The sequence below is a fragment of the Lolium perenne genome, chromosome 2 (genome assembly GCF_019359855.2).
Source record: "Lolium perenne isolate Kyuss_39 chromosome 2, Kyuss_2.0, whole genome shotgun sequence".
NCBI classification, from domain to species: Eukaryota; Viridiplantae; Streptophyta; class Magnoliopsida; order Poales; family Poaceae; genus Lolium; species Lolium perenne.
In genome coordinates, this window is record NC_067245.2 from 113668916 (window position 1) to 113695611 (window position 26696).

Below are 26696 nucleotides of genomic sequence, written 5' to 3' on the forward strand. Positions count from 1 at the left end.
CGTCTCCGACGTATCGATAATTTCTTATGTTCTATGCCACATTATTGATGATATCTACATGTTTTATGCACACTTTATGTCATATTCGTGCATTTCCTGGAACTAACCTATTAACAAGATGCCGAAGAGCCAGTTGCTGTTTTCTGCTGTTTTTGGTTTCAGAAATCCTAGTAAAGAAATATTCTCGGAATTGGACGAAATCAACGCCCAGGGTCCTATTTTGCCACGAAGCTTCCAGAAGACCGAAGAGGAGACGAAGTGGGGCCACGAGGTGGCCAGACTACAGGGCGGCGCGGCCCAAGCCCTGGCCGCGCCGGCCTGTAGTGTGGGCCCCTCGTGCCGCCTCTTGACCTGCCCTTCCGCCTACTTAAAGCCTCCGTCGCGAAACCCCCAGTACCGAGAGCCACGATACGGAAAACCTTCCAGAGACACCGCCGCCGCCAATCCCATCTAGGGGGATTCAGGAGATCGCCTCCGGCACCCTGCCGGAGAGGGGAATCATCTCCCGGAGGACTCTACGCCGCCATGGTCGCCTCCGGAGTGATGAGTGAGTAGTTCACCCCTGGACTATGGGTCCATAGCAGTAGCTAGATGGTTGTCTTCTCCCCATTGTGCTTAATTGTCGGATCTTGTGAGCTGCCTAACATGATCAAGATCATCTATCTGTAATTCTATATGTTGCGTTTGTTGGGATCCGATGAATAGAGAATACTATGTTATGTTGATTATCAAAGTTATGTCTATGTGTTGTTTATGATCTTGCATGCTCTCCGTTACTAGTAGATGCTCTGGCCAAGTAGATGCTTGTAACTCCAAGAGGGAGTATTTATGCTCGATAGTGGGTTCATGTCTCCGTGAATGCGGGAGTGACAGAAACCTCTAAGATTATGGATGTCTTTGTTGCCACTAGGGATAAAACATTGGTGCTATGTTCGAGGATGTAGTTACCGATTATATTACGCGCAATACTTAATGCAATTGTCTGTTGTTAGCAACTTAATACGGAGGGTTCGGATGATAACCTGAAGGTGGACTTTTTAGGCATAGATGCATGCTGGATAGCGGTCTATGTACTTTGTCGTAATGCCCAATTAAATCTCACAATACTCATCATAATATGTATGTGCATGGTCATGCCCTCTTTATTTGTCAATTGCCCAACTGTAATTTGTTCACCCAACATGCTGTTTATCTTATGGGAGAGACACCTCTAGTGAACTGTGGACCCCGGTCCAATTCTCTATACTGAAATACAATCTACTGCAATATTGTTCTCTTGTTTTACGCAAACAATCATCTTCCACACTATACATCTAATCCTTTGTTACAGCAAGCCGGTGAGATTGACAACCTCACTGTTTCGTTGGGGCAAAGTACTTTGGTTGTGTTGTGCAGGTTCCACGTTGGCGCCGGAATCTCTGGTGTTGCGCCGCACTACATCCCGCCGCCATCAACCTTCAACGTGCTTCTTGACTCCTACTGGTTCGATTAAACCTTGGTTTCTTACTGAGGGAAACTTGCCGCTGTGCGCATCACACCTTTCTCTTGGGGTTCCAACGGACGTGTCAACTGCACGCATCAATCTTCTCCTTCGATTCTCCAAAGCACAAGGGATTTGGGTGGTTGAGGGAGGAGATCTGATGATTTTGGTGTTCTTGGTGGCTCAACAATGATGGAGAAAGACTTTAGGGTTTGAGCAACATTCCAAGGTAGGGGAAGGGTCCTATTTATACCCCACCCACTTTTCTGCCCGTTGGAACGTTATCGCCGGCAGTGCCGGCCCTGAGACGGCGGCAGTGTCGGCCACCACAAGAACCAGCTGGTCGACACGCAGACCGGCAGTGCCGGGGTTGAACCGCCGGCAGTGCCGGGGTGCATCCACCGGCAGTGCCGGGTGCAACCACCGGCAGTGCCGACCCAACATCACCGGCAGTGCCAGCCAAGGAATTTCTTCAGCTTCTCTTTTCTTCCTTTTTGAGTGGGTCGAGATTTATCAGATGATATCTTTTCTATACCTGTAACTCACTTAGCACACAGTTAGATTGTCACCGGTGTTGTTGACAAACACACAAAACCTTTGAGATCATGAAATGCACTTTCAGTACCTCCCAACCCTATCTTAGATCTACACTAAGGCTGCTGCTGGTGTGTGTAGAGTTTTTGGTTCGATCTACTTGTTTTGCTTACTTGTTGCTTTGATCTGTAAGACCTAAAGTAGTTTACCTTAGTTTGTTGCTTCGATCTGAACTTTTAGTGTTTTTTGCTAAGTTTATGTTGTGATATGTAAGGTCTTGCTTTAATCTATAATAGTAGAGTAGATTTGCTTAGGTCTTGCTGATCTGTAAGAGTATAATTGTTTTGCTTAGTTCTTGCTTCGATCTGTAAGTGCGTACAGTGTGTTCCTAAGATTTCTAGTGTCTGTTATTTCATCGAACACCTGTGTATACGTTTTTCTAAGCCAAGTCGTCCATATATAAGTGCGGTAGTTGATACGAGGATTGGTTCTACGATATTTATAACTTCTCCTTGTAACAACTATGCACTTGTACATGGCAGCAAATACATAAGATTATTACTATCTTATGGTTAATATTTGTGCCCACAACGTGTTTGGATATTAAATGAAGCTTGTCACCATGCTTGTTTGCTTACTATTGTTGCATTATGTTGTCATGAGAACTTCTATGTGTGAAAAAATGTAGCGTGCTTACCATTGTTTTTGAACTCCTGCTACTTTGATTGTATATGTATAGGACGCGAAGTCCTCTGTAAAAGGCATATGCGGAGTTCTCGGAAACAACCTCCATATGTAAAAAAAAACAAAACTGAGCTCGTCACGTCTTACCTATGGAGTCGTTGCAGAAACACCCCATATGCATTTCAAACGAAACAAAGGATATCTTTGGTGCACATGAGCACTAGTGATCTCTTCATTAAAAAATTGAAATAATATTTCTAAGTTTTAAAAAATTCTGAAAGAAATCATGATGTAGCAAGATTTACAATTGGAAACAACGTGTAGTTTGGGCTAAATAAAATAAAATAAAAGTGTAGATCTGAACATACTGATTCCAAATCTCTAAAAAAGATAAACTTTATTATTTTTATGTACCTCAAAATATAAAACATTTTAAATTGAGATTTTGTACTTAGTGAAATATAACCCGTTGCCTACTTTTAGAATTCTGTTTCATAATTTTCCAAAATCTGTAAATATGAATTCGTGAATTTTCTAATATATCATGAGCACTGGGCTCGGGAGACAAAATCACTTTCGGCGACCTTTATTCTATACCTAATAATAAAGAAAATAAGGTTTCTTGTTGGTCCGTCTTTTATTGCCCCTAATTTTCGTGTAATTTACACCACCTGCCACCGGCAAGTCAAGAAAACGCTTCGTACCTCGCCTTCCAAAAAACAGAACGTATACGGAAAGACATAGCACTCGTCGGGAAGAAATACTCCTCTTTCTGGGTCGGTTGGTACACGTGTTGGAAAGAAAAAGGATGGAGGATTCGAGGTGTACTCCGTTTAATTTGTACCAGGTCCTGAACTTGATAAAAAAAAAGGAAAAACAATCCGTCTATTCGTGCGTTCCCATCGCGTGCCTGTTAGCTAGGGATCTATTCGTGTTGGAAACCAATCCGTTCTACGGAGTATAGAGCATCCTATATAACAACCACGACTAGATCGACCCGCCCCACGAAAACTTCACAGTATGGTCCAACCAACCGACGTCCTCTCCACTGCACGCACGTCCTCCTGAACCGCCGCTGCCGCCATGAAGCGTTGGTTGGTCACTACGGCACCGAGCTGCTCCGCGGCGGCATCGACCAAGACGGGTACAGGACGACGACGCCAAACCAGATGGCCTCTGTGCTGCTCAGTCTGCGGGGCGCAACCTCATCGGTGTCGCCCAGACGGGTTCCGGCAATAATACTGTCGTGCAATAATACTGTCGTGCGTGACCTGCATGCCAACTATCGTCAACGAGGCGGAAGAAAGTCACAAGTTCTGTTGCTTCGATCTGTGCGCAAAAGTTATGGTGGTTGTTGTGCAGATCACGTCGGTGCCCGTTACAGTCGTTTCTTATCACGGCGGCGCGGCACCTAGCGTTGGAGGCCGGATTTCATGCAGACGAGGGTTGGGTCAACTGCCAGTCTGCCACGGCCGCGCAAAGCCTCCTGTGCTCGAGATTTTTTTTGGAAACAAGATGCTCTAGCTTTCGATGATGCAAGTCCGGGACCTCCTATCCTGCCGAGATTGATTCGTGGTACGCTTTGCCACTCTTTCCATGTGTCTCCCGTGGCAGCGGCCGTTTTTATAGCAAAATCAGAACTCCAACGCAAGGATATGGAGCTCTAGAGATGAGCAGCCATGGAGGAGAGATATATATAGTGGAAAGAAAGGACATGCATCAGGATAATGGTAGTGGAGAAGTACTTTGTAATTAGCAGGTTCCACAGCTGCATGGAGCACAAAAGTTTGACGTCCGGTCATGTAACATAGATGAAAGTCGCAAACCACCAGGGTGAACGAGACGATCAGTTCGAGACCAGCCCTCCATCACGTTGGCGTCCTTCGCCGGACGGCTGGGCTGAGGCCGCCGGGATGGGCGCGCAGCGCTCACCGAGCGCGACGCCGTCGAGGACCTCCCGAGGCGCGTCGAGCAGCTCGAGTCCGCTTGTGCTCGCAGTCTCCTGCGTCAGCCACGCCGGGGACGAGAAGTTTCTTTGCTGCATATTGTCGTGTGCAGCTGTGTCACCATTTATTTTGGAGTTCAGTGATCCTGACAAGTGAATTCCATGCCACATATATCAGTCGCAGTTACCAGCCAATATGACCTTTGTACCGTTCCCCGCGTAACTGTATGACGCTATTGGTATAGAAACATTAGAAAGTGTTTGCTAATATAGTTATTGCATGTATATATTGCTCGTCACTATTTAGACCATAAAAAGCACTATCTGTTTCTTACTCTTGCTTGGTTACTCGGTTGGCAGGCTTTCAAGAAGAAGCATATGTAGTCACTTCAAGAAGATGTGAGTTGTTCGCATCTACATGTTACTGGTTTACTTACTGCAATCATACTAAATGATGGATCTGGAAATCATCTTATTTTTCTATATACTGGATAGTAATTTAAAAAAATTCCTCATCATAATACTTTGTTGTAAAACATTGAAAGATGTCGGTTGATCTTTCAATGTGTGGCAGATATTTGTTGTTGTTCGTAGAGGATCATGTCCTGGAGGCCAAGGCCAAACCGATTCTAAAACAGATTCAATCCACTGCCGATGGTGTTGCCCACAACGAAGATGTGATCAAAAACCATCCAACGAACAAACCTTTGATGTAGTGTGAGCAACAAAGCTTTCACTGCCACACAAGTTATTTTTTACTATTAACCATTGAATTATGATGCTTAATATGTACACCGAATGACATGGGTGATTTTTTTTAGTTAAAAGCATAAAACTATTTGATATTGTTTTTTTCTGCAGCGCGACTTGACAAAAGCGAGGAGATATGGTGATGCGTGGTAGGGTAAGACTATGCGCATTTGAACATGGAGGTACTTAACAGAAGCGAGGCGATGCCTAACATCCGAGCAAGGGAGGAGACAGTCTAGAAGGATGGTGCTTGCTTGGCTACCAATTGCTACGCGTGATCCCTTGACCCATTTCCACAAAATTAGCTTCTTGAACATTCTGATCAGTATGATGGACATGACAGAGGATAAGAAGGTCTCGAGGTTTTTGTGGGAAATTCTTTTGACCGATGGCTATATACTGATTTCTTTGTAGTAAAGTCCTCTTATAATAATATACTTACACCATTCGTATAGATACATTCAAACTTTCATTGTGCCTGCAGTGTAAAATAGATTCACAATTTATTATTTTTCTATCCCGTTGCAACGCACGGGCACGTTTCCTAGTCTATACCTAATAATAAATGAGCTAAGGTTTCTGCCAAAATTTTCGTCCAACTTTTTTTTGGACCGTTTTACCCTCCCACCAAAATACATATTACAGCGAGATGCCACCGTACCGGTTCGTGGTTCGTCGTATTTTCTTCTCACACGCCAGCAAACGCTGCCATGCGACCACGATTTTTTCTCAAATCAGGCCCATAAGAGAAATTCACAAGCGACTAGAACGAATCCATCCAGAAAACATACAATCGAATAGTCCCACATCGTTTCCTTACAACGAGTGCCACCGGTTTATATACATTGGAATTTGCCTGAAATATCAGCAAGGTGAATCAAGTACCACACCATTGATTGGTCTGAAATCTGCTGGGGACGGAGCTCCACGAGGCACAGGACGACGGTGGCGCGTAGGTAGGGCTTGGCAGTCGAGGACGTTCTTCTGCTCGTAGAGGCGACTGCCGGAGCTAGAGCGGAGGCGCGGCCTGGTGCAGACGCGGCGCGCTCGTGAGTTGAGGAGCGACGAGAACGAGAAGGGGAAGCTCGGGACAGCCTTTGGCGCAGGAGGCCGACGGCGGCGGCTCGCCGACGCTGGAGCTCGCACCCGCGGCGCGAGCATGAGACTGCCCTGGCGGGGAAGCAGGGAGGGCGATAGCGAGAGAGGCGCTGCGGGGCGACTCGAGGAGGCGGAGTGGGGCACTCGGGCGCGGGGAGCGGCTCGGGCGTCTCCTGGCCTCTGGGGAGAAGAGAAGCGAGCGAGAGGCAGGGGTGAGGTGAGGATAAGAGGTGGAGGGGGTTTTCCGGAAAAGTGGCCGGCGGCGGGGGTGGGAAAGGAAGAATGTCAGGGAGTCTCTAGGGTTTCTCCACCGGTTGGGCCGTGGGCTTGGTGGGCTCAATGTCTGGAAGTTGGGCCACTTGGCCTGGCTGGATGGTTTTCCTTTTTTTTATATACAAAACAATTTTCTGTTTTTATTTCCTGGTTGTTTTAAAGCCATTTCAAAAATAGTTTTAGGAACAAAAAAAATAGAAAATATACACCTTGAAAAGACCACGTTTTAGAAGATTTACGAGAAAAAGATGGGATTCAATGGTCTGTTGTTACCGTTCATCTTTCTACTTTTGATTTTTAACTTTTAACTTTTAAGATACTAATTTATTATTTATGTATTTGTTTGGCCGTAGCGAAGCACGGGTTTTGTCCTAGTTAGCTCGAAAAAGAAAAAGAAAAACCGTGACAAAGGACGACCTTACCACCGTCGAGCGTCCAGTCGTCCACACCCCAGCTCGCCCATCTCATTCCTTTCCGCCGGCCGCCGCCGCCGCCGCCTCACGTTCCCAGCCCGCCCGCCCGCCCGCCCGCCCGCCCGCTTCCATAAACTTCCCGTTCAATCCAGGCAGAACCCTCCCCGCTGAAGCTTCCGGATCCCCAATCGGAGGCCGGCCGCTGGTGCCTCTAACTCCGCCTCGGCCCTCCTTATCTGCGAATCCGGAAACCCTACCAGGAGAGCAGCTGCGGTGGCCATGGCGATACGCAGTCACCTGGCGGGCCATGTTCGCGCATTCTAGAAGCGCGCGCAAAACCCTACACTCTTCACTCTCGGGTGGTGAGAGATGGCGGGGGAGCTGGGTCAGCAGACCGTGGAGCTGGGGACGGTGGTGCGGCAGGCGGCGGAGGAGTCTTACCTGGCGCTGCGGGACCTCGTGGAGAAGTCGCGGTCACCGGACACCGAGGGGGAGGGCGGGCAGCAGAGGTCGGATACGGAGAAGAAGATCGAGCTGCTCAAATTCATCGACCGTACCCGCCAGCGCATGCTCCGCCTCCATGTCCTCGCCAAGTGGTGCCAACAGGTCAATTTTCCGCGCCCATGATGTATAAGTAGTCTTTAACTCCATCACTTAAACAGTAATGCAATCTATGTCCTGAACTATAAGTGTTCGTTTTAGGATCAGACCTTGATTGTTCTAGCCTTTCATAGTGTTGGCTGCCTTAGTTGAGTGGGGTGAAGGAAAAACCGTTTTGCGATTTTGTTGAGTTATGGAAACCAGTGTTTACTGTAATAGGAAATCATTGTTTAGCACTTTGTTGGCACCATAAGTGTTTTAAGTATTCTTGTCTAAATTCCATATTATTTGTGATCTCTGAGATGACAATGATTGCATCGAAGAAAGTTTACATCAAAAACTTGTTTCAACCTCCTAGTTTATCTGCTCAAATTTGTTGACTAGATACCAGGAAAGTGCAAGTTCGCAAATAGTAGAACGTCGCGGTGTTATTTACATCCTCTATCCCTCTACTGCCTTAAGATTGGTGCCATTTATATTAGAACACTTGCAACTTCCTTCATGTGGTTCCTCTCATTTTATCCCCTGTTTATTCTCATTGGACATGGAAAATCATGAAAACACGCTCTCTGTTCTGATTTATCACCACAAGACATGACCAAGACATCATTGGGAACCATATTATGTACCCCCCTCCGTCTCATGAAACATGTCGAAAGTTTGTCAAAATTTAGATGTATCTGATACTATTTAGTGTCTAGATGCATCCAAATTTAGACATATCTCCGACATGTTTCATGAGACGGAGGGAGTACCGATTTTGTGCCAAAATGCATGAAGAAATGTATCAGACCAAAAACACAAGAAAATCTGTTTTCTCCCTCGCTCAAACTCTCATCAAACTGAGCTAGCACAAAGAAAATGGGAAACAGATCGCTCTGTGTCCTTTTGAAGATATAACATGGGTTCAAATGAGTATTGAGTGGTAGCCAACCAGTGTTTCATGAAGAAAAATGTTCTCTCTCTCACGAAGCTGAGCTAACTCAAAGAAGGAAAGGAAATGGATCTGACGCTAGAGCAAATGAATCTGGAGCCATCAGACGCCCCCTCTGCGATGACATTGGGCCACCTCAGCTTCAGCTCGTGGCTGTCTCACACCGTGCACCGGATGTGGCAAGGACATGGGTTGGACAGACCACAACTGGTGGCACTGGTTGAGGGGCTCTGGACATCGATGGTAGGCGGCTTTTAGTGTGTGGATGGCGGCGCAGAGGATGTGCTGCTCGTTTGAGCGAAGAGAGACAGACAATGGGCGAAGGATAGTTACTGAAGTGTACAAGTGGAAGGTAATTTGATGCAAAGTGGCCTAGTACGGATCTCAGAGCAAATGACGGTACAGATGTAAGGCTGAGATGTACTGCTGTTTGTGAAAAATGTGCTTTGCTATATCCCATTGAGTTCATGCTTCAAAGGTCCTTGCCAATGTAAATGTTTTTTTTTTTTCATTTTCTCATAATTGCATGTCCATACTCCAAGTCCCCAATACCTCAGAATTCAGCAATTGGAACTATTTTCTTTATTTAAGTAATGGTTTCGTGGATGTGTCTGTTATCCAGGAGCAACCCATGTCAATATTTGAATTTGGGTACTGCAAAATTGTGATGGAAACAAGAACCGACACCACAAATATCAAAATATTGTTTAAGAGGTTTATCTTGTTTTGAATGTGGATATGGTGTACCCTCTGTTTAGCCTTTTGTAGGATATATGATAGCTTCCTTGCTAGCGGGTCCCCTCTCATGGAAACCTTGCGAAACATGCTGAGAAAAATTCAGCAACCCTTGTTAAATTGCCATTCAAAGTTCTATTGGTCTTGCTTGTGAATACATGTGTGTCTACCGTGGTCCTACGGACTCAGGATTAAACTGGATGCTACACAAGGATTTTGCTAAAAGTTGAACGAAAATGAAATATAGGTTAGACCAAATGCCACGGCTGGCCCACACTTTTAATGCCGGTTAGACCATGCAACAGAAACAATAGATAACCCATGAAAACCCAATCTATCAGACATACACCTGAACCTGCAAAATGCTATGAAAATGTCCTTAGCCTTTAGCTAAATCCATGAAGGTGAATCCTCCCTTTCCATTGAGACACTTTCAGAACAAAACAATTCTCCTTAAATTTGATCGATGGAACTATTTGTCAGTTATGTTTGGTTGTCATTGACTACCTTGACATAATTGAGGGGCCTAGATTCTTTGATTTTCATTTTGGTCAGTCTATAGGTTTAGTTTGAAGGTAGTGAAGTATTGGAAAAAGTATATTTTTGGCCCTCCTGTTCTGAAAGTATCTGTTTGGTCCCTCAACTCTAATACCCAAGAACAATCTTCGCACCTCAAATATCAAACCCGTCTAGATGTGGTCCCCCCCCCCCCCCCCCCCCCTTGCTCCAAGTGGCAACACATCCAGCACAGAAAATTTAGAACAATCAGGAAAAGTGGGGAAATCCCCACAAGCAGATAAATATAAATTAGCGAAAAACTTAAATATTCCAACAATTTTACTAAAAGCCTATAGAGTTTGAGAAATTTCATAATACTATAAATATTCTGGAAAAACCATTGAATTTGGTAAGGTTACCAAAAGCTTCCATTCCATTTATTTGGGTTTTCCATCTTTGAATTTTTTTTAACTTTGGTGTTTTTCAGACATTACTGTTATATTCTGTTTACTCCCTTTTTTATTTTTTTCTCAATTTTCTTTTAAATCTTTACTGTGTTTTTGGGCATGTTCGGCTGTTGCCCAAATTCTCACTACCAAATATTTGGTAGCCTCTGGTATCTTGGCTAACTTGGTTGGTTACTGAAATTTTGGTTTAGTATGAAAACTTGCCCACCTCGTCACATTCCCTTCACAGTTTTTCTTTCTTTCTATTTTTCTTCCATTTATTTTAATTATTTTTAGTCATTTTTGTGCTGACTGGGCTGCCACGTGCGTGAAACTGTCGTCATCTTAAGAACTCCTTTCGATGGAGCAACGAACCAAATTAGAAGGTTTTGACACTGGTGGACCATGTATTTCTGGTATCGGAGTTGAGGCCCGAACATAGAATTTGGTATTAGTTGACTATCTTATTTCCTGAAGTGTTTTACCCTGTACGTGCAAATATTGGAAAATTCATGAACTAATTAGCATTGCGAATCACTAAATCAGGCTGTTACCTTAAACAAAGTTGATACTTTAAAGCCTGAGCTTCTGTACCTTATGATCTACCTCTCCGTCCCATAATATAAGATGTTATTACAACCAGTATATTATGGGAGTAGGATATTGCTGTTTGGTTTGTGTGTTGCTGTAGACTGAAGTTTTTTTTTTTTCATTTCGTTTTTATTTTGATTATCTTATTTCTTGCCTCGCAAAATAAATAAATTCTAGGTGAGTTTATCTAGAGATTCTACGTATGGAGAAGTCCTGCTGAAGAAATGTGTACCAACGTTGCAATGAAAGTGACATGTGAACTTTAAAGTATTTTATCCTTCCGTATTTGGTCTGACAGGCTATAATCTACCTTTGTTCCTTTAACTACTCAACAAAGAATGTACTACAAAACTAAGTTTTTCCCTTTATTAAAAAATAATTTCCATGCCATCAAAATATGTATCTCCGGAAGTTTGTGATCTAGAAGATTGATTGCTTTTGATCTTTTGCAGGTCCCCTTAGTTCTTTACTGCCAGCAACTTGCGTCAACCCTCTCCAGCCATGAAACATGCTTCACCCAAACAGGCGACTCACTATTCTTTATGCATGAAGGATTGCAGCAGGCCCGTGCTCCCATTTTCGATGTTTCATCTGCTATAGAAGTCATACATACAGGGAGCTATAGGAGAGTGCCAAAATGTGTGGAGGAAATAGGTACTCAGAATACACTTTTTCAAGATGAGCGAAAGCCGACATTGAAGAAATTAAGCACCCTTGTGCGGGCTAAATTACTTGAAACCATGGTTCCTAAAGAAATATCCGAGGTTTCGGTGACTGATGGAATAGCCAATGTTCAGGTAGATGGTGAATTTAAAGTCCTCCTTACTTTAGGTTACCGTGGGCACTTCTCGCTGTGGAGGATATTGCACATGGAGTTACTTGTTGGTGAGAAGACCGGGCCTATTAAGCTTGAAGAGACAAGGAGGTATGTTTTGGGTGATGACATTGAACGAAGAATGGCTGTGGCTGACAATCCCTTCACAGTTTTGTATTCAATTCTCCACGAGCTGTGCATCTCTTTTGTTATGGATACTGTAATTAGACAGACTAATGTTCTACGACAAGGTAGATGGAAAGAAGCAATAAAATCTGAACTTATCTCGGATAGTCATACTAGTGCAGGACAAGGTGGGAATAATGCTCCAGTGCAGCTAGGTCAAGATGGAGAGCTTGATTCGAGTGGTTTTAGGATACCTGGTTTGAAAGTAAATTATTGGCTGGATGAAAGAAACAGTGGTTCAGCAGAATCTGATTCGTCTCCATTCATTAAAGTTGAGGCACTGCAAGATATGCAGATAAAGTGTCAGCACAGTTCATTTGTATTGGACCCACTTACGGATAAAGAAGCTGATCTTTCTCTTGACCTGAGTTGCATTGATGTTGAGGCACTTATTTTCAAAGCAATTGCTTGCAATAGGCACACACGTCTTCTGGAAATTCAAAGGGAGTTGAAAAAAAATATTCAGATTTCTCGATCACCAACTGATGTTGTTCTGAAACGGGAAGAAGTTCACATGAACATCCTGCAAAAGGTACTAATATAAAAAACTATGTCAAGAACATTCTAGTGGATTCATAAGTTTTACACTCGCCAAAGCAGGGTTCATAATTTTTTTCATACCAATCAATTATTGAAAATGCAACTTTACTTTGCTTGAGGTAGTCTTGTACATGATCGCTTGTGAACTTGTTTTGCTTGTGGACATCTTTTTTGTTTGCCTGCTTCCCTGCTTAGTTCTGATTTTTGGTCCTTTGTCTCTGTTCATAAATTGCACAGAGAATGGATAGAAGGGACTTCGAGAATTGTTGCACAAATGAAGTGCTTCAGGTTAGGGCATATGGACAATCCTATATTCACCTCGGAATAAATATCAGGTCTGTTGTTATTTACCTTTTGCATGGTTGATGCTTTATCCTTACTTTTCTTGTCTACATTATCCAGATGGTACTTAGCGTAATAAGTACCTTTTCTCTTACAGAATATTTGTTCCATGGTCATGGTACTTAATAACATGCAATCATAAACTCTCTGTCAATGTAGGTGTTACAGCGACTTCTCACAGCCTTTAACGCGTGTCCATCTTTCCTTTAGGAGTAGTATTTTAGTAGAATTCACAAATTTGTATTATTATGGAAGGGTTGTTTATGAAAAATGTAATGACATCATTTCCATGTGGCCTACCTGTAAACAAATTTATGACTTCTAGTAAGGAATGAGAGTCGTACCGACTATTTCCTCCCTTGAATAGGCTTCAACGAGTCTGCTATTGGAAATGTAAAAAATAGTACCCCCACTTTAGGGGATGTTTGGGGCGGGGGAACTAAATCATAGAATATGTATGTGTAAGACCCCTGCCCCACAACATTATGAAGCATACAGAATGGTAAAATAATCCCTCTGTAGCTAATATCTATATTTGTTCCAGGTCAGTCCCCTTTACTTCCTAAATTTATGATTTATTTCTTTTTTACATAGGAGTGGTGGTTTCCTCCTGCAATCACCAAAAAATATATTGCCACCTTCTGCAATATTAGAATCTGAAGAAGCTCTAAACAAAGGCAGCATAACACCCCCTGAGGTTTTTGTGAGCTTAAAGACCAGAAGCATCCTCCACTTATTTGCTGCGACTGGAAGGTTTTTGGGCCTAAAGGTTATCAACTTGGTCAAGTGGCTGCTTTATCTTCTGTTGTGGTGTAATCAGCTCTTGAACTTATTTCTTGCAAAGATCTTGTTGAATACTGGAAAATGTAGAGCTTCAGATATTATAACTTAAAACAGCAATAAATCATAACATAAACCAAAACCTTACTGGGTAGAACAATTATGTTCTTGGTAATTAAAATAATCAAATAAAGAATTCCCATGCAATTAATTGATCATACTTGGTCTTGCATTAACATTTTTAGTGTTCAAGGGCTGGTATTTTGTTGGTTTGACAGGTTTGTCAAAATATTTTCTGGATTATGATCCATACAAAAACATAGTGAATGATACTGATATCCACATCTGAATCGGCATATTCAACTAGAATTCATATTTCATGTCTTTTGTAGTAAATATGTGTGAGAAACTGGACCAATTAGGGCATCTCCAACGGGCCGACGCATTTCAGACGTCCAAATTGTCCCGTTGTGTCCATTTGCGACGGCCCGCGGACGCCATGCAGCCTAGGACGACCGTTTGCGTCGGGGGTGTCCCCAGCGGTGCGGACACATTTTTTTAGCGGCGACAGCGTCAAGGTCGTTAATGGCGGTTAAACGTCCCGTCGAGGCCTGCCTCCGGCGATTACCGGTTCCCGCGCGACGACGGTCATTCCCGCGCTTGCCCAACACATTGGCGCGTTTCGCGCGCGCGGGAAACGACCTGCGCGGCAACGCCATTTCCCGCCCCGCCATGGCTATATATGATGGACACCGGCGGGGGTGACGGGTACACCTCAAGCTAAACCCTAGCATCCATCCATGGCCGAGCACAACCTTAGCTGGGATCAGGTTGTTCAGATGTGCCGCCAAGCCCACCCAGACGAGGACGAGGAGCTAGTCGCCGACGCGTTTCAGGCCGAGCAGCTGGACCTGGAGGCGGAGGCGGAAGAGCGCGCGCAAGGGCGTCAGCACCTCGTGGCGGCCAGGGCGGAAATCGCTGACGCCAGGGCTGAGCTCGCGGAGGCGCGGGCGGCCCCTCCGGCGGCCCCACCCGCAGACGCCTTCATCCACGACATCGCCGCCGCTGACGCCGACGACGTACCTAGCCGCTTCGAGTGCGCCGGCGACCAACAGGTTCTGCTCGCGTCCTTCGAGACCCTAGCTGGGGATGCCCTGCGCCGTCAGGCTTGGGCAGCGGAGGAGGAAGCCCATAGCTATGCGGTCGCCATGGCTCGTGGGTACATGTGCTCCGACCTGGATTCGCTCGGGCGGAGGGGCCCTTCTCCCGCGCGGGTCGAGCAGGAGAACCGGGAGCTGGCGGACGCCATCGCCGCCAGGGATGAAGCGGTGGCGGCGGCAGCTAGGGACAAGGCCCACTACCACGCTCAGATGGCGGCGGAGGTGGAGGCGGCCTAGGCGGCGGCGGCCTCCTCTCTGGCCAAGAGTCATGTGGGACTCCTCTCTGGCCGAGGTCCTCGAACGCCGCAGGCGGCAGGACGAGGTTTCCGATCGCCGGCGTGCGCGGCGCAAGGAGTGCGTGAAGCGCCCGCGCTTCGACGACGGCGCCGGCCCCTCCGGCGGCCAGTAGTAGGCAGCGCGACTGCGAGTAACCCCGGCTGTGGCAGGCCGCGCGCCGGCGAGTAGGTATGGCCGTTGTAGTTTTAGGTTAACTTGACTAATCATCTATGTAAAGATGGTCCTTTTGGCCAATCAATAGTAATGAAGGAATATTTTGGTTACCTAGTCACTGCCTACCGAGCCCGGATGCAACCAAGCGTCCGCGGAGTCGCAAACCTGGCGCATATTTGGGCCAGGTTTGCATCGCCGCGGACGGCCCGGTCACTTTGTGTCGCCCCGCTGGAGCAGGGCCCAGACGCATTTTCGGTCTCCGCGGATGGCCCGGTCACTTTGTGTCGCCCCGCTAGAGCAGGGCCCAGACGCATTTTCGGTCGCCGCGGACGGTTCGGTCACTTTGTGTCGCCCCCCTGGAGCAGGGCCCGCCCCGTTGGAGATGCCCTTATCTAAAATCTTGTACACATTGAATGTTTTTCATGTTAGCAATTTTATCCTAGTAAATATACTGCTGAAGTAACAGTAGCTCGTACTTGGTAATTGGTGCGAAACCGATTGGAATAATTTGAACGGTCAGAATGTAAATAAAAGAAGTAACTGTGAAATAATTTAACATCAGTTGCAGCTGGCACCAAGTTTTAATACAAGTGGGGTCACAATTATATAGCAACTTCAACCAGGTTTGATAGAACCAACCAGTTCACTGACTTGGGCCCACTGTCAGTCGCCAATGAAACACCACATGCGGTCTTAATTAGTGACATGATTAAGGCTAGTCCTCACCCTCCTCCCTGCATCCGCCTGTCGCCCTCTATTGCTCATAGTCTAGTGATACCAGATCTACTTACGGCTACCCTGGGGTCATGGCAGCTGAAGAGCATGAACACAATTTGCTGGGTGACCAGGCGCCGAACAAAAGAACAAGTCCAGGGTCTATATCCTCCCACTTGTTCATCCGTGACTTCTTCCGCTTCTCGCCATCTCAGATGAACTGAAGACACTAGGGTGCCAGCCTCTCTCGCTCAGGTCTACACAGGGCTGGTTCAGGCAATAATGGTAGTGTTGGGTCCTGGTGACTCTGGCTCATAAGGACCCACCTGCCACAGTTTTGGCCAGTGCCACTCAAAAGCTTTCTGAGGACCTGAATTGCCGTTTTCTTCTCCAAGAGTGCTGGGGCACTGGTGTAATTGTTTTTTTCTGCGAGCCATTCTTGAACTAGATGGTTCTACACCATCCTGGTGGCCACTTATTCCTTTGTTAGATTTCTTTTTTCCTGTTGAAGAACCACGTACATCCATGTCGGCAGTGTGCTGACACCACCATAAGGGTGATCTTCGGTACCCTTGGCCTCCCTTTCTGGCATGTCCAGGAGCCTTACTGTTGATTTGGAGATCAATTAAACCTGACATCACACCTATTTCTTGATTCTGTAACACCTGAGCTAAAAAAGATTGGCTTGAACCCATCTAGGGAAAGCTGCAGTGCTGCTCTGCTGATGCTTTCGCCATCTGCAGGAGGGAAACATCACTGCATCTCCATTTTATCTGCCTCCAAGCTGAGTCCGGCTGTGCCTTGTCCCCGACGAGTCTGGCTCTGGCCGCTTCACCATACTATGTTTCTTGGTGATTTTTTTTTTGCTCATGAAGTACTGATGCTGGGGAGTCACCCATCAATGTACACAAATGTCTGTAACCAAAATATTTTTATTTTGAACTCATTGTCAAAATGTTTATGATTCAAAAACATGGTCCAAGCTGCAACTGAGGTTAATATATCTGGGTCCTAATTGCAATGTCAGTTGAACTCTCTTGTCGAAAGTGTTTATTATTCCAAAACTTGGTGCAAGCTGTAACTGAGGTTGATATACCTAGGTTCTAAATGCAACGTGACTTAAATTAAGATCGAAATGTTATGTTTATGAGCCATTTTTGCTAAGTTTCATGCACAAGTGAACATGTAGCATATATAGAGAGTATGTCTTTTTGGTAGTACCACCGTTATTCTAGTAATATATGTCCTTGGACTATGAATTTGATTTTTATTTACTATCACCTACTGGACCATAGGGAAAAGCCTCAGCTTTGTATTTGGCAGGGCCCCATACATTTTAGAACTTTTCGCCTTTTGTGTAATAATATACTCATAGCGAAACCTCGTTATAACATGGTGAGTTATGTTTTCGCTCTTGGGTGCATATGCTCCCTTTATTTTGAAATTCATTTTTGATACATTTTGAAATGTTGAAAAATTCCAAACAAAAAATTCACGTGTACATCTTCACATGCTACGTGCGCACAAATTCTTTCCATGAAAAATTGACTTGTTTGGGATGCGTAAAAAAGACAATTTGGTGCTAAAAAATAAGGCTTTTTGTGAGACATGGTTTGTCTTTTTTGCACCAACCACATTTTTTTTTGCGAGACTGTACGAACACACATAGATTGTTGAGATGTACATGCGAATTTTTTTGTTGGAATTTTTGGACAATTAGAAATATGTTTTTAGGTGGAGGGAGCATATGCACCCGGGAGCCGAATTGAATTTCTCTTACTTATCTTATAACCTACTGTATATACTAAATCCATTTTTCTAATGGTTATTCCAGGTTTACTCTCAGTATCAGATTACTCTGAAGATACCGAAATCTATACTGTATGGTTCAGATTTTATGGTTATGGGAATTCCTTGGCGTGCAAATGCCTATTATCTTCTGATGCAACTTGATAACAGCCTCATGCCGGTTTTTTATTTGCTTGAGGTGCATGCTGATGGAGAAGACAGGTCTAATGCTGATGCAACTAGTGATGCTAAAGAAGCTGTAAGGTTTAACAGAATTGACATTGGGCAGATGAAAATAGGTGAAGATGAATGCAGTGCAAATCTTCTCGATGTAGACAAATTACAGGTGCTACAAAGCATGTTAAACCCCAGAAGCATGGAAGATAGGTCTCCCATACAAAGTGAAATTGACGATTCTCTTCCTCTAAAGCCTTCATTTTCTTCTATTGTTAACACGGTATTAGGATATGAGCGAGGTTCGCCAAGTAAAGAAAATTGTCTGTCTTATAATCCGCCCTCTACTCATTTGAGTTCTCTAAAAGTTGGTTTTCAGGGGGTTAGCGGTAGAGCTTGCCCACCTGAACTGGATGATGGCTTACTACATTCTAACATCGAGGCAGCAAAAGTTAATTCTGGTGTCACTTTGAACAGTTACCTGCTGAGCAATTCGAAGTTTGCACATAGTACACAGACATCTGGTTCAGTACCTGCAGGTGACCAATCATGCTGTCAGCTTGTAAATCTGATCATGACTTAAACTCATTTAGATCTGCAGAAACCATGTTATGTGGATGGAAATAAATATCCTTACCTTGTTTTCTCAAATAGTCAAAACTATACCACTGTGTACTTTAACCCAAGTTAGGATTTGTTGTCTCTAAATATTCAAATATCTTTTATTTTCAGAAAAAGAGGTATAGTTCTTACTGTTTTTATGCTTTCTTTGGAAATTGGCAGGTTTGGAGAATCTTTCCACTTTGCGGTCTGAAGTTGCATTTGGAAAGAGACCTCTTTCGGAGTTCTTGTTGAATATCCCATCATTACAACCAGCAATAATAAGTGGTGGGCCAAGCAAGAGAAGAAAACTGCCAGAAGATGCAAGCAGCATGCAACCTGAAACAACCCTTACCTATGGAACTATACTCACAGAAGGAAATTGGTGTATTACAGAAAATATTTATGCTTCTGTGCTTCTTCAAGTCATAAAGCATTGTTTACTTTGTATCAAATACGCTCAACTGACTACGCAGATGAATTCTCTTAACATTCCATATGTAGAAGAAGTTCGTCTGGCTACACCCTCCTCTAATCTTTGGTTACGCCTGCCTTTCGCTCCAGATGGTTCCTGGAAACACATATGCTTACGTCTGGGTAAAGCTGGAAGCATGTCGTGGGATGTTAGGATCAACGATCCATACTATAGTGCTCTGTGGAAACTTCATGGAGGTAGCACTACTGCAGAATGGGGTTCTCGTGTTCGTATTGCAAACACTTCTGAGATGGATTCACACATCTCTTTTGACGATGATGGGGTTATTTTAACTTACAACTCTGTTGAGGTTGATAGTATACAACGGCTAGTCTCAGAATTACAGCGGCTTTCAAATGCTCGTGTGTTTGCTTGTGGAATGAGGAGATTGGTTCGTGTTAAAGTATATGAGAAGCTAGGTCAGAATCAGTTAGCTACAAAGACGAAGTTATATTCTGCAAAAAAATCTTTCAGGGACAGGTTATCTGACCAGATGACTAAAACTTTCCGTATTGATGCTGTTGGTTTGATGAACTTGTGGTTCAGTTATGGTGCCAATGCCATGCCTATTGTTCACTTTGTTGTTGAATGGGAGGCTGGTAAGGTTGGTTGCACGATACGTGTTTCACCAGATCATCTTTGGCCACACACAAAGGTATGATTTTGAGATACAAGCATACTGCATCAAAGTATATGCAACTGTGCATTACATTACTGCATTTTGGCTTGGTCATGATTACGCTTCATTTTGGGTTACATATTGACTGAAATATGATATTTGAAAATGTATCACCTCATCTAATAGACTGGACATTGATAGTCTCAGTGAGGCTGGCATGGTGGGGACTAGTAATATCTCTCAGCGAGGCTAGTATAATAGGTAGCAGCGATGTCCCTTGTGCGTTATATCCTCTGTTAACTGTATCCGTCTAAATTATTTTTGTACTATACGTATTCTTGATGCACTTATAGTCACTTGTATCCAACCGAGCCACTCAACTTATTAAAAAGTTTCGATACGGTTTATCTTTGGATATGATGCTGTTACTTGTTGGCATGGAAACTGTTGATCAGACAACATCAAGGCAAACTGTTGATAAGAGTGCATGTCTTTATGTTTGTAGTGTTAGCAGTTGACCAGTGCATGTTTTATTTGTAACTGAAGTTGCCAAATACTGGTTCAAGATTTGGTTTCCTTGTCTGTAGTTGGCCAGCATTTGGCTCATGAACAAAATCTCGATGCACCAATGGTTAATTTTAGCTCATTTTGACCAAAACATAACCACAGAACATCATTCTTTGCATGATAACTTTTTGCTAATAAGAGAGCAAAAAACTTTTGTGACCAAGAAAGTACAAATATTTTTGCCAATCTACATGTTGTGCCAGACTTTTTAGTTGCTACTTAGATATTCCAAATTTTCAGCAAGAATCCACATACTTCTGTACAAAGTTTGCTGAGATTTTGTCAATCTTCCATTTAATCACGTTCTAATAATGCAGTTTTTGGAGGACTTTGTGAATTGCAATGAAGTAGATTCATTGTTGGATTGCATCAGGCTGACATCAGGTCCTTTACTTGCCCTTGGTGGTGCAATTCGTCCTGCAAAGATGCCTGCTGTTCCTGCTGTTTGCAGTTCTGCACAAAAGCAAAACGGTGTTCTTTTGGCAAGTGGTTCATCATCAACCACTGTACATACAAACAGTCATGATGCTCAGACTTCCTCTACGCTCTCTGCTGCAGGACGAACTGTGCCTGGATTAGTTCCTAGTTCTTTGATGCCTTTTGATGTTTCTGTTGTTCTCCGCGGACCATACTGGATACGCATTATATATCGCAACAAGTTTTCTATTGACATGCGCTGCTTTGCTGGGGATCAGGTATGGTTGCAGCCAGCAACCCCTCCGAAAGGTGGACCTTCAGTTGGTGGATCTTTACCTTGCCCACAATTTCGGCCCTTTATAATGGAGCATGTTGCTCAGGGTCTAAATACTCTGGAGCCTAGCTTTCTGAATGCTAGACATACTGTTCCTCATTTGAATGCTAGTGCCAATACATTATCTGGAAGTCAACAAGTAGTTACTACTCTGAACCCCTTGAGTGGTGGCACTCCTGGGGTAGTTAAGCTAATACCAAGTGTTGGTAGTCCGGTAGCACCCAGTGTGAGTAGAGGAGGCAACGCCATGCTGCCTTCTTCAGGATTTCCTTCAGGGACTGCTGGAGCTTCTGCACACCTTTCTTCCGGCACAAACCTTCCTGTGCATATGAAAGGAGAATTGAACACTGCTTTTATTGGACTTGGGGATGATGGTGGCTATGGTGGTGGCTGGGTTCCTCATGCTGCTCTTAAAAAGGTGCTGCGAAGCATTCATAAGTACCTTGGAGTGCTATGGTTATTTGCACAATTTCCTGATCTTCTGAAAGATATATTGGGGTCAGTTTTGAAAGACAATGAAGGTGCACTTCTGAATTTGGATCAGGAACAGCCAGCATTGCGCTTCTTCGTGGGGTAAGATACAGTTTATTTAGTACACTATACCTTTTTTACTTCACACAAAGCTAAAATATCCCCAGCTTTTCTGATATTTTAATGGCCTAATATGATCTAATTGGATGACTATATGTGTGTTCATTAGGAACACTATTGCAGATGGAAAGTTCCCTGAGTTATGCAAAATATTCTTATGATTTTGTACATTAATCTTTTCCTATTTGTAGTTCTGTATTATAGATTTTCCTGTTCATATGATGTACAAAAGAAGGGGTAGATGGCAAGCGTTGAATGAAGAGCTTTTAGGTGAGATGAGACAGATTTGGGTGATGACCTTTTTGGAGGGAGAATTAATCCATTCTTCTGAATTCTGCACTCTCCTGTATAATAGAGTTTGGTCCCTGATAAACGTTATATAGTTAAATAGGATGCAGGGAAAACTGAATTTTTATCACTGAACCAGAATAGGAAAAAAAAGGAGTGAATCTGCACTGATGAGTGAGAGGAATTCAGTAGACCGGAGACTAACCGGTAACCATGGGTAACCAGACGAAAAAGAAAACAAAAAAAGAAGCGGAAAGGCCAAAAACTGTGGGATTGACCAACGACCTGTACGCGTGTTGCCACCAGAGAAGGCAAAAATCGGTAGGAACAGTATCAGAACTGCTAGAAAAATCGCTAAGTTGTTTAGCTTTTATATAGTATATTATTACCAGATGTTAAAGAACAAATTTAATCCCTAAGCCATGTGTACACCAGCTGCTGGGTTGGTTCCTCTGTATGAGTGGTGGCACTGTACAGTATTCTCTGTTTGAAATAATCTTGCCTCTAGTTAAGCCAGGTTAGTATTGAGTCAGTGTTCAAGTCTACACAGGTTAATCAGTTTGTTTGCTAATAGGTCTGCGTGGCATAAGTGGTGGTAGCTGAGCTCGTGTCTGCTTGCACGTCAGTAGCATGTTCAATTGATGAATCATAATTGTAGTTTAATTAGCTAGCTGCTAGTTGTAGCTTTAGATCGTAGTCAGTTGTGGCTTCTTGTATATGTACACATGAGGCTGTGCAAGTTTGTATCATGAGTTTGACAAGAAAGAAAAGGGAAAAAAGAGGGCACCATACGTGCCCTTGGCCACAGTTTTTCGTATTGTGTGTGTTCATGATTCTTTGATGTGATCGATCCATGGGTGAAATCCAACATCCTCTGCACATGCCATTTGTTCTTTTGGTTTTCACCATGCTCTCATTGCCCTTATTAGAATGTTGACAATTTTTTTTGAAATTATTAAGTACATATGGAAGGACACAATATTTCTTGGTGTGTTTGGTTGTTTGCATTGGAGCTAGGTATTGGACATTCGGGTGATTTGAGGCCCGAATACCAGGTTTCAGGCTGTTTGGCTGCCTTAGACATTCGAGCTGTGTATCCGGGCTCAATATCTAGGAGGATGTCCGCGAGGCAAAAAACGAGGGCCCAATTTGGAACCTCAACCATGGACATTGCAATGTATTTGGCTGCGCAACGTTTCGTTTGAGCAGCGACAGAGACAATCGTCTCCAACTCGCCAGACTCGTCCCTCCCCCTCAGGATACCAAGTTGTGGCGGTGGCGTAGGCAACTTCGGGCTCCCCCGCTCCTCGTCCAGCTTGGTACTGCACCGGAGGCTGCCGCCCCGCGGTTCTCCCCCTAGAGGTGCTCTCTCATGGCGGATATATCTCTCCCTCTTCCTCTCATCTCATCTCTGTCTACTATGTGCTGGAACGGCCAACTCAATCGAGGTCCAGCACACCTGCATCCCGAGATCCGTCCTATGGCGGAGCTTCATTGCCGTGGGCCGCCGGTCTCCCTCTCCGAACGTCAAACCTTCCGCCCCTCTCCAATGTCATTTTTTTCTGTTTCCAGTTTCCTGTTGAGATTAGGAAAAAAAGGACCGGGCAACCCTCCACACCGATCTACAATTTGATGTCGAGACTAGATTTTTCTTTGCTCTGATTGTGCTTGTGAGTGTGCATTTGAATGTAATTCTGAAAATTATTGTCTAGCTTAGAAATTTATTGCGGCGCTAATGAAATTGATTTACATTGTAGTTCCAAAATGTTTGAAGAGTTAGACTTGGTTTCTTATATAACGGAAAAAAACCAAAAAAAGAGGGGAATGGATTGTGTTGAAAAAAGCTTTGAATTCACTCTTTCCATACATGGATCAAAGTCTCAAACAACTCCAATGCCACACTTTGACCATCCAAACAACATTTTGCATTCAACCTTAATACCGAGTCCTGGTTTCGAATATCTAAACATCCAAACAGAAATATTGGCATTCAATCTCAATATCAATATCCTGTATTTTGGACATTCAACCCAATGCAATGCCAAGCATCTCAATGCAAACATCCAAACGAAGCCACGCCGCAACTTTTTTTATGCTCTTCAAGACTTTGACATCAATTGAATAGACTGCGCAAGTTCTTTAAGACCTGGTTGGGTAAGGGTCCAAGGACCAGAGGTAGGGTATTTATCCATGATCAGAGGTGCTCCTCTTCCATGCCACCAAGCGTCAGAGGACTTGCTAACGAAAGGACTAGGCAACCTTCAGTTATTCTTGCTTGCCCATCCATAACAGCGCCGAAATACAATTGTGCACATCTTAAATAGAGACTGGCCTAACAATCTTGGCTAGCTAAAACTTTTATGTCCCCATGAGATCTTATCCCTAACAATTGTATGTAATTGAATAATCAGTGTAGTGTTACCTTAAATAATGAACCCAAAATGTGAAATAGCAATCTTAAGATCTTACTCAGTCTGGACAGTACCAGCCAACATGCTATTTTAGATTCTGACAGAATAAACTAAGAGCAATGATACAAGTACATGACCTTCTGCTACGTGTTCAATGGTAGATCAAAAGGATACAAGTACATGACCTTCTGCAATGTGTTTAATGGTAGAAAGGGTAGGATTAAGTTTTGGGATATACCAAGGGTTAAGATCTCATTCCTTGGTCTATTTTATATTTGCTTTTATCACATCAGTCAATTTACACCAACACTGTATGTAGATTTCTTAAGGACAACTGTTTCTGATTATGTATAGCTTCATCTTCCCTGCTACAAGTTTAATTGTTGATCAAAAGGATAGGATTAAGTTCTGGGATATACCAAGGGTTAAGATCTCATTCCTTTGGTCTATTTAATATTTGTTTTTATCACATCAGGCAATTTGCACCGACACTGCATGTAGATTTCTTAAGGACTACTGTTTCTTATGTTTAGCCTCATTTTCTTGCAGCGGTTATGTCTTTGCAGTTAGTGTTCATCGAGTTCAACTGCTTCTTCAAGTTCTTAATGTGAAGAGGTTTCATCACCAGCAACAGCAACAGCAAGCTCCTCAGAGCAGTACTCAGGAAGAGCTAACACCATCTGAGATACATGAGATATGCGACTACTTTAGCAGATGTGTTGCCTGTGAACCTTATGATGCTTCTAGGGTTGCTTCTTTTATCATGTTGCTTACTCTGCCCATCCCAGTTATACAAGAATTTCTGAAACTAATTTCATGGAATAAAAGCTTGTCCCAGCCTCATGGGGACATTGGTACTGCACAGAGGGCACGGGCTGAGCTTTGTTTGGAAAAGCACTCAAGATCATTTTCAGGCGATTATACTGAAACTTCTTTACCAACCAAGAGTAATATTCAGCATGACAGAGCCAACAATTCAGTAGATTTCACTGTAACTTTCATACTTGACCATAATCTTACACCACATATGAGCTCATCTGGTGGAGCCGGTTGGTTGCCATATTGTGTTTCTCTGAGATTAAGGTACACCTTTGGGGACAATAGTCATGTTGCATACCTTGCAATGGATGGGAGCCATGGTGGTAGGGCTTGCTGGTCACAACACGAGGATTGGGAGAGGTGTAAGCAGAGTGTTGTTAAAGCAGTGAAGGCAGCGAATGGATCTCCAGCAACTGGAGAGTCAGGCCAAGGAAGGCTGCAAATGGTTGCCGAAATGACCCAAAAGCAACTGCAACTGTCCCTACTGCATTTAAGAGATTGCTCACTTTCTGCTGGCTCGACTTGACCATGAAATGCATATTTTGGATGCTTGTAGTCAGACTAAGGATTTTTGTGAAGGTAGTTGATGTTCACTACTGAAGGGTCCCTCCAATGTTCGACATTACGGTTGCTGACAGTGTATTTTCAGCAGAGGGCTCGTCATGTTCCAACTATTGTTTACTGTTACGCTCTACGGTGCCTCAAAATTCTGTGCAGTTCACCTTTGTAGATAGTATACTGCTGATCACAGCTTATCTTACAACCTCCGAAAAAAAATGCATGAGGAAGACAATACATCTCAGGACCAGAAGCAGTAGCATGAGTGTACAGTTCCTAAGATGACCTCAGACTCAGAGAACTTGCCTGGTCTTTGCTTATGCAGGAACTCAAGACATTGTGATGATTGCTGCACTTTAAGGTTAGGGATGGGGTGTTTTGTTTGGCGACTTCAGACTGACTTTTCTGGTCTTGCTTAGGCAGGAACTCGAGACAATGGTTAAATAATTTTTGTTTGAGATGCAGGGGAGGTGTGATGTAGACTGTGATGGAGCTTGACCAAGTGTTAGGGTAGGACTGCGAGATGTGACAGATGCTATGGCACAGCTGAAGAATGAAAACACTGGAAAGTGTTGGTTTCAGTCTGCACAGTCTGATTTTTGGGTCGTATCTTCCTCTCTTCCATGAAATTGACCCAAGTGAACCATTTAAAAATTTGGAAATTTTAAGGTATCTGTGTAGTTTCATTCCCATAAGGCACTTCGATGGAGCTTCAGTACCAAAAACAAGCTCTTCTTGGTTACATAACTAATAGGTTGCTGTGATGACTGGACACCTATGCCAATGTTGTATGCCAGCATGTGGTAGACTTGTTTTGAAGTTGCAGCTTATGTTGCATGTATTGTTGACAATTGAAAAGGAGTGGAAATAAATTGCCATTTTCTGTCCTCCGATGCATTTCCTGAGGGGCAGGTTCTGCGAACTTGGTCCGTGATGCTAATATTTATCGTAGGACTGCTGCATTTTCAGCTCCCAAACCAATTTCAAAGTTAACCAAAAATGCAAGGTAACCTACTAAGTACATGAAAGGAGCTAGTAAGTATCCCAATCAAAATAATACAGCCTAGGCAGTTGGTTTCTTTGCTAAG

At 43.8% G+C, this 26696-nt stretch overlaps 2 protein-coding genes across 3 annotated transcripts in view; one reads left to right on the plus strand and one right to left on the minus strand.

Moving 5' to 3' along the window:
• The window catches only part of LOC139835571 (uncharacterized), a 34455-nt gene extending 26969 nt beyond the window's left edge, over window positions 1-7486 (minus strand). The window contains exons 1-2 of the mRNA XM_071825434.1: window positions 7267-7486; window positions 4557-4789 (exon numbers count right to left, since the gene is read on the minus strand). Coding sequence (XP_071681535.1) covers window positions 4557-4789; window positions 7267-7486 — 453 coding nt within the window. The remainder of the gene's footprint in view (window positions 1-4556; window positions 4790-7266) is intronic.
• LOC127333612 (mediator of RNA polymerase II transcription subunit 14) lies at window positions 7285-26496 on the plus strand. Of its 2 annotated transcripts, XR_007871410.1 has the most exons (9): window positions 7285-7783; window positions 11434-12513; window positions 12759-12856; window positions 13458-13632; window positions 17802-18468; window positions 18713-19659; window positions 20508-21514; window positions 24781-25969; window positions 26074-26496. XR_007871410.1 is itself a non-coding variant. In XM_051360003.1 (8 exons), exons 1-8 carry the CDS (start codon window positions 7547-7549, stop codon window positions 25574-25576), a joined length of 5007 nt encoding a protein of 1668 aa, XP_051215963.1. In that variant the 5' UTR covers window positions 7285-7546; the 3' UTR covers window positions 25577-26496. The 2 variants fall into 2 exon arrangements, 1 of the variants encoding a protein (XP_051215963.1); XM_051360003.1 differs by having other exon boundaries at window positions 24781-26496.
• The last annotated feature ends 200 nt before the right edge of the window (window positions 26497-26696 follow it).

Bases quoted from the DNA above. Each gene is read 5' to 3' on its own strand.
- LOC127333612 (XM_051360003.1), top strand. From the start codon at position 7,547: ATGGCGGGGGAGCTGGGTCAGCAGACCGTGGAGCTGGGGACGGTGGTG. The intron at 12,514-12,758 runs GTACTAATATAA...TAAATTGCACAG, and splicing joins ACATGAACATCCTGCAAAAG to AGAATGGATAGAAGGGACTT. The intron at 19,660-20,507 runs GTATGATTTTGA...CTAATAATGCAG, and splicing joins ATCTTTGGCCACACACAAAG to TTTTTGGAGGACTTTGTGAA.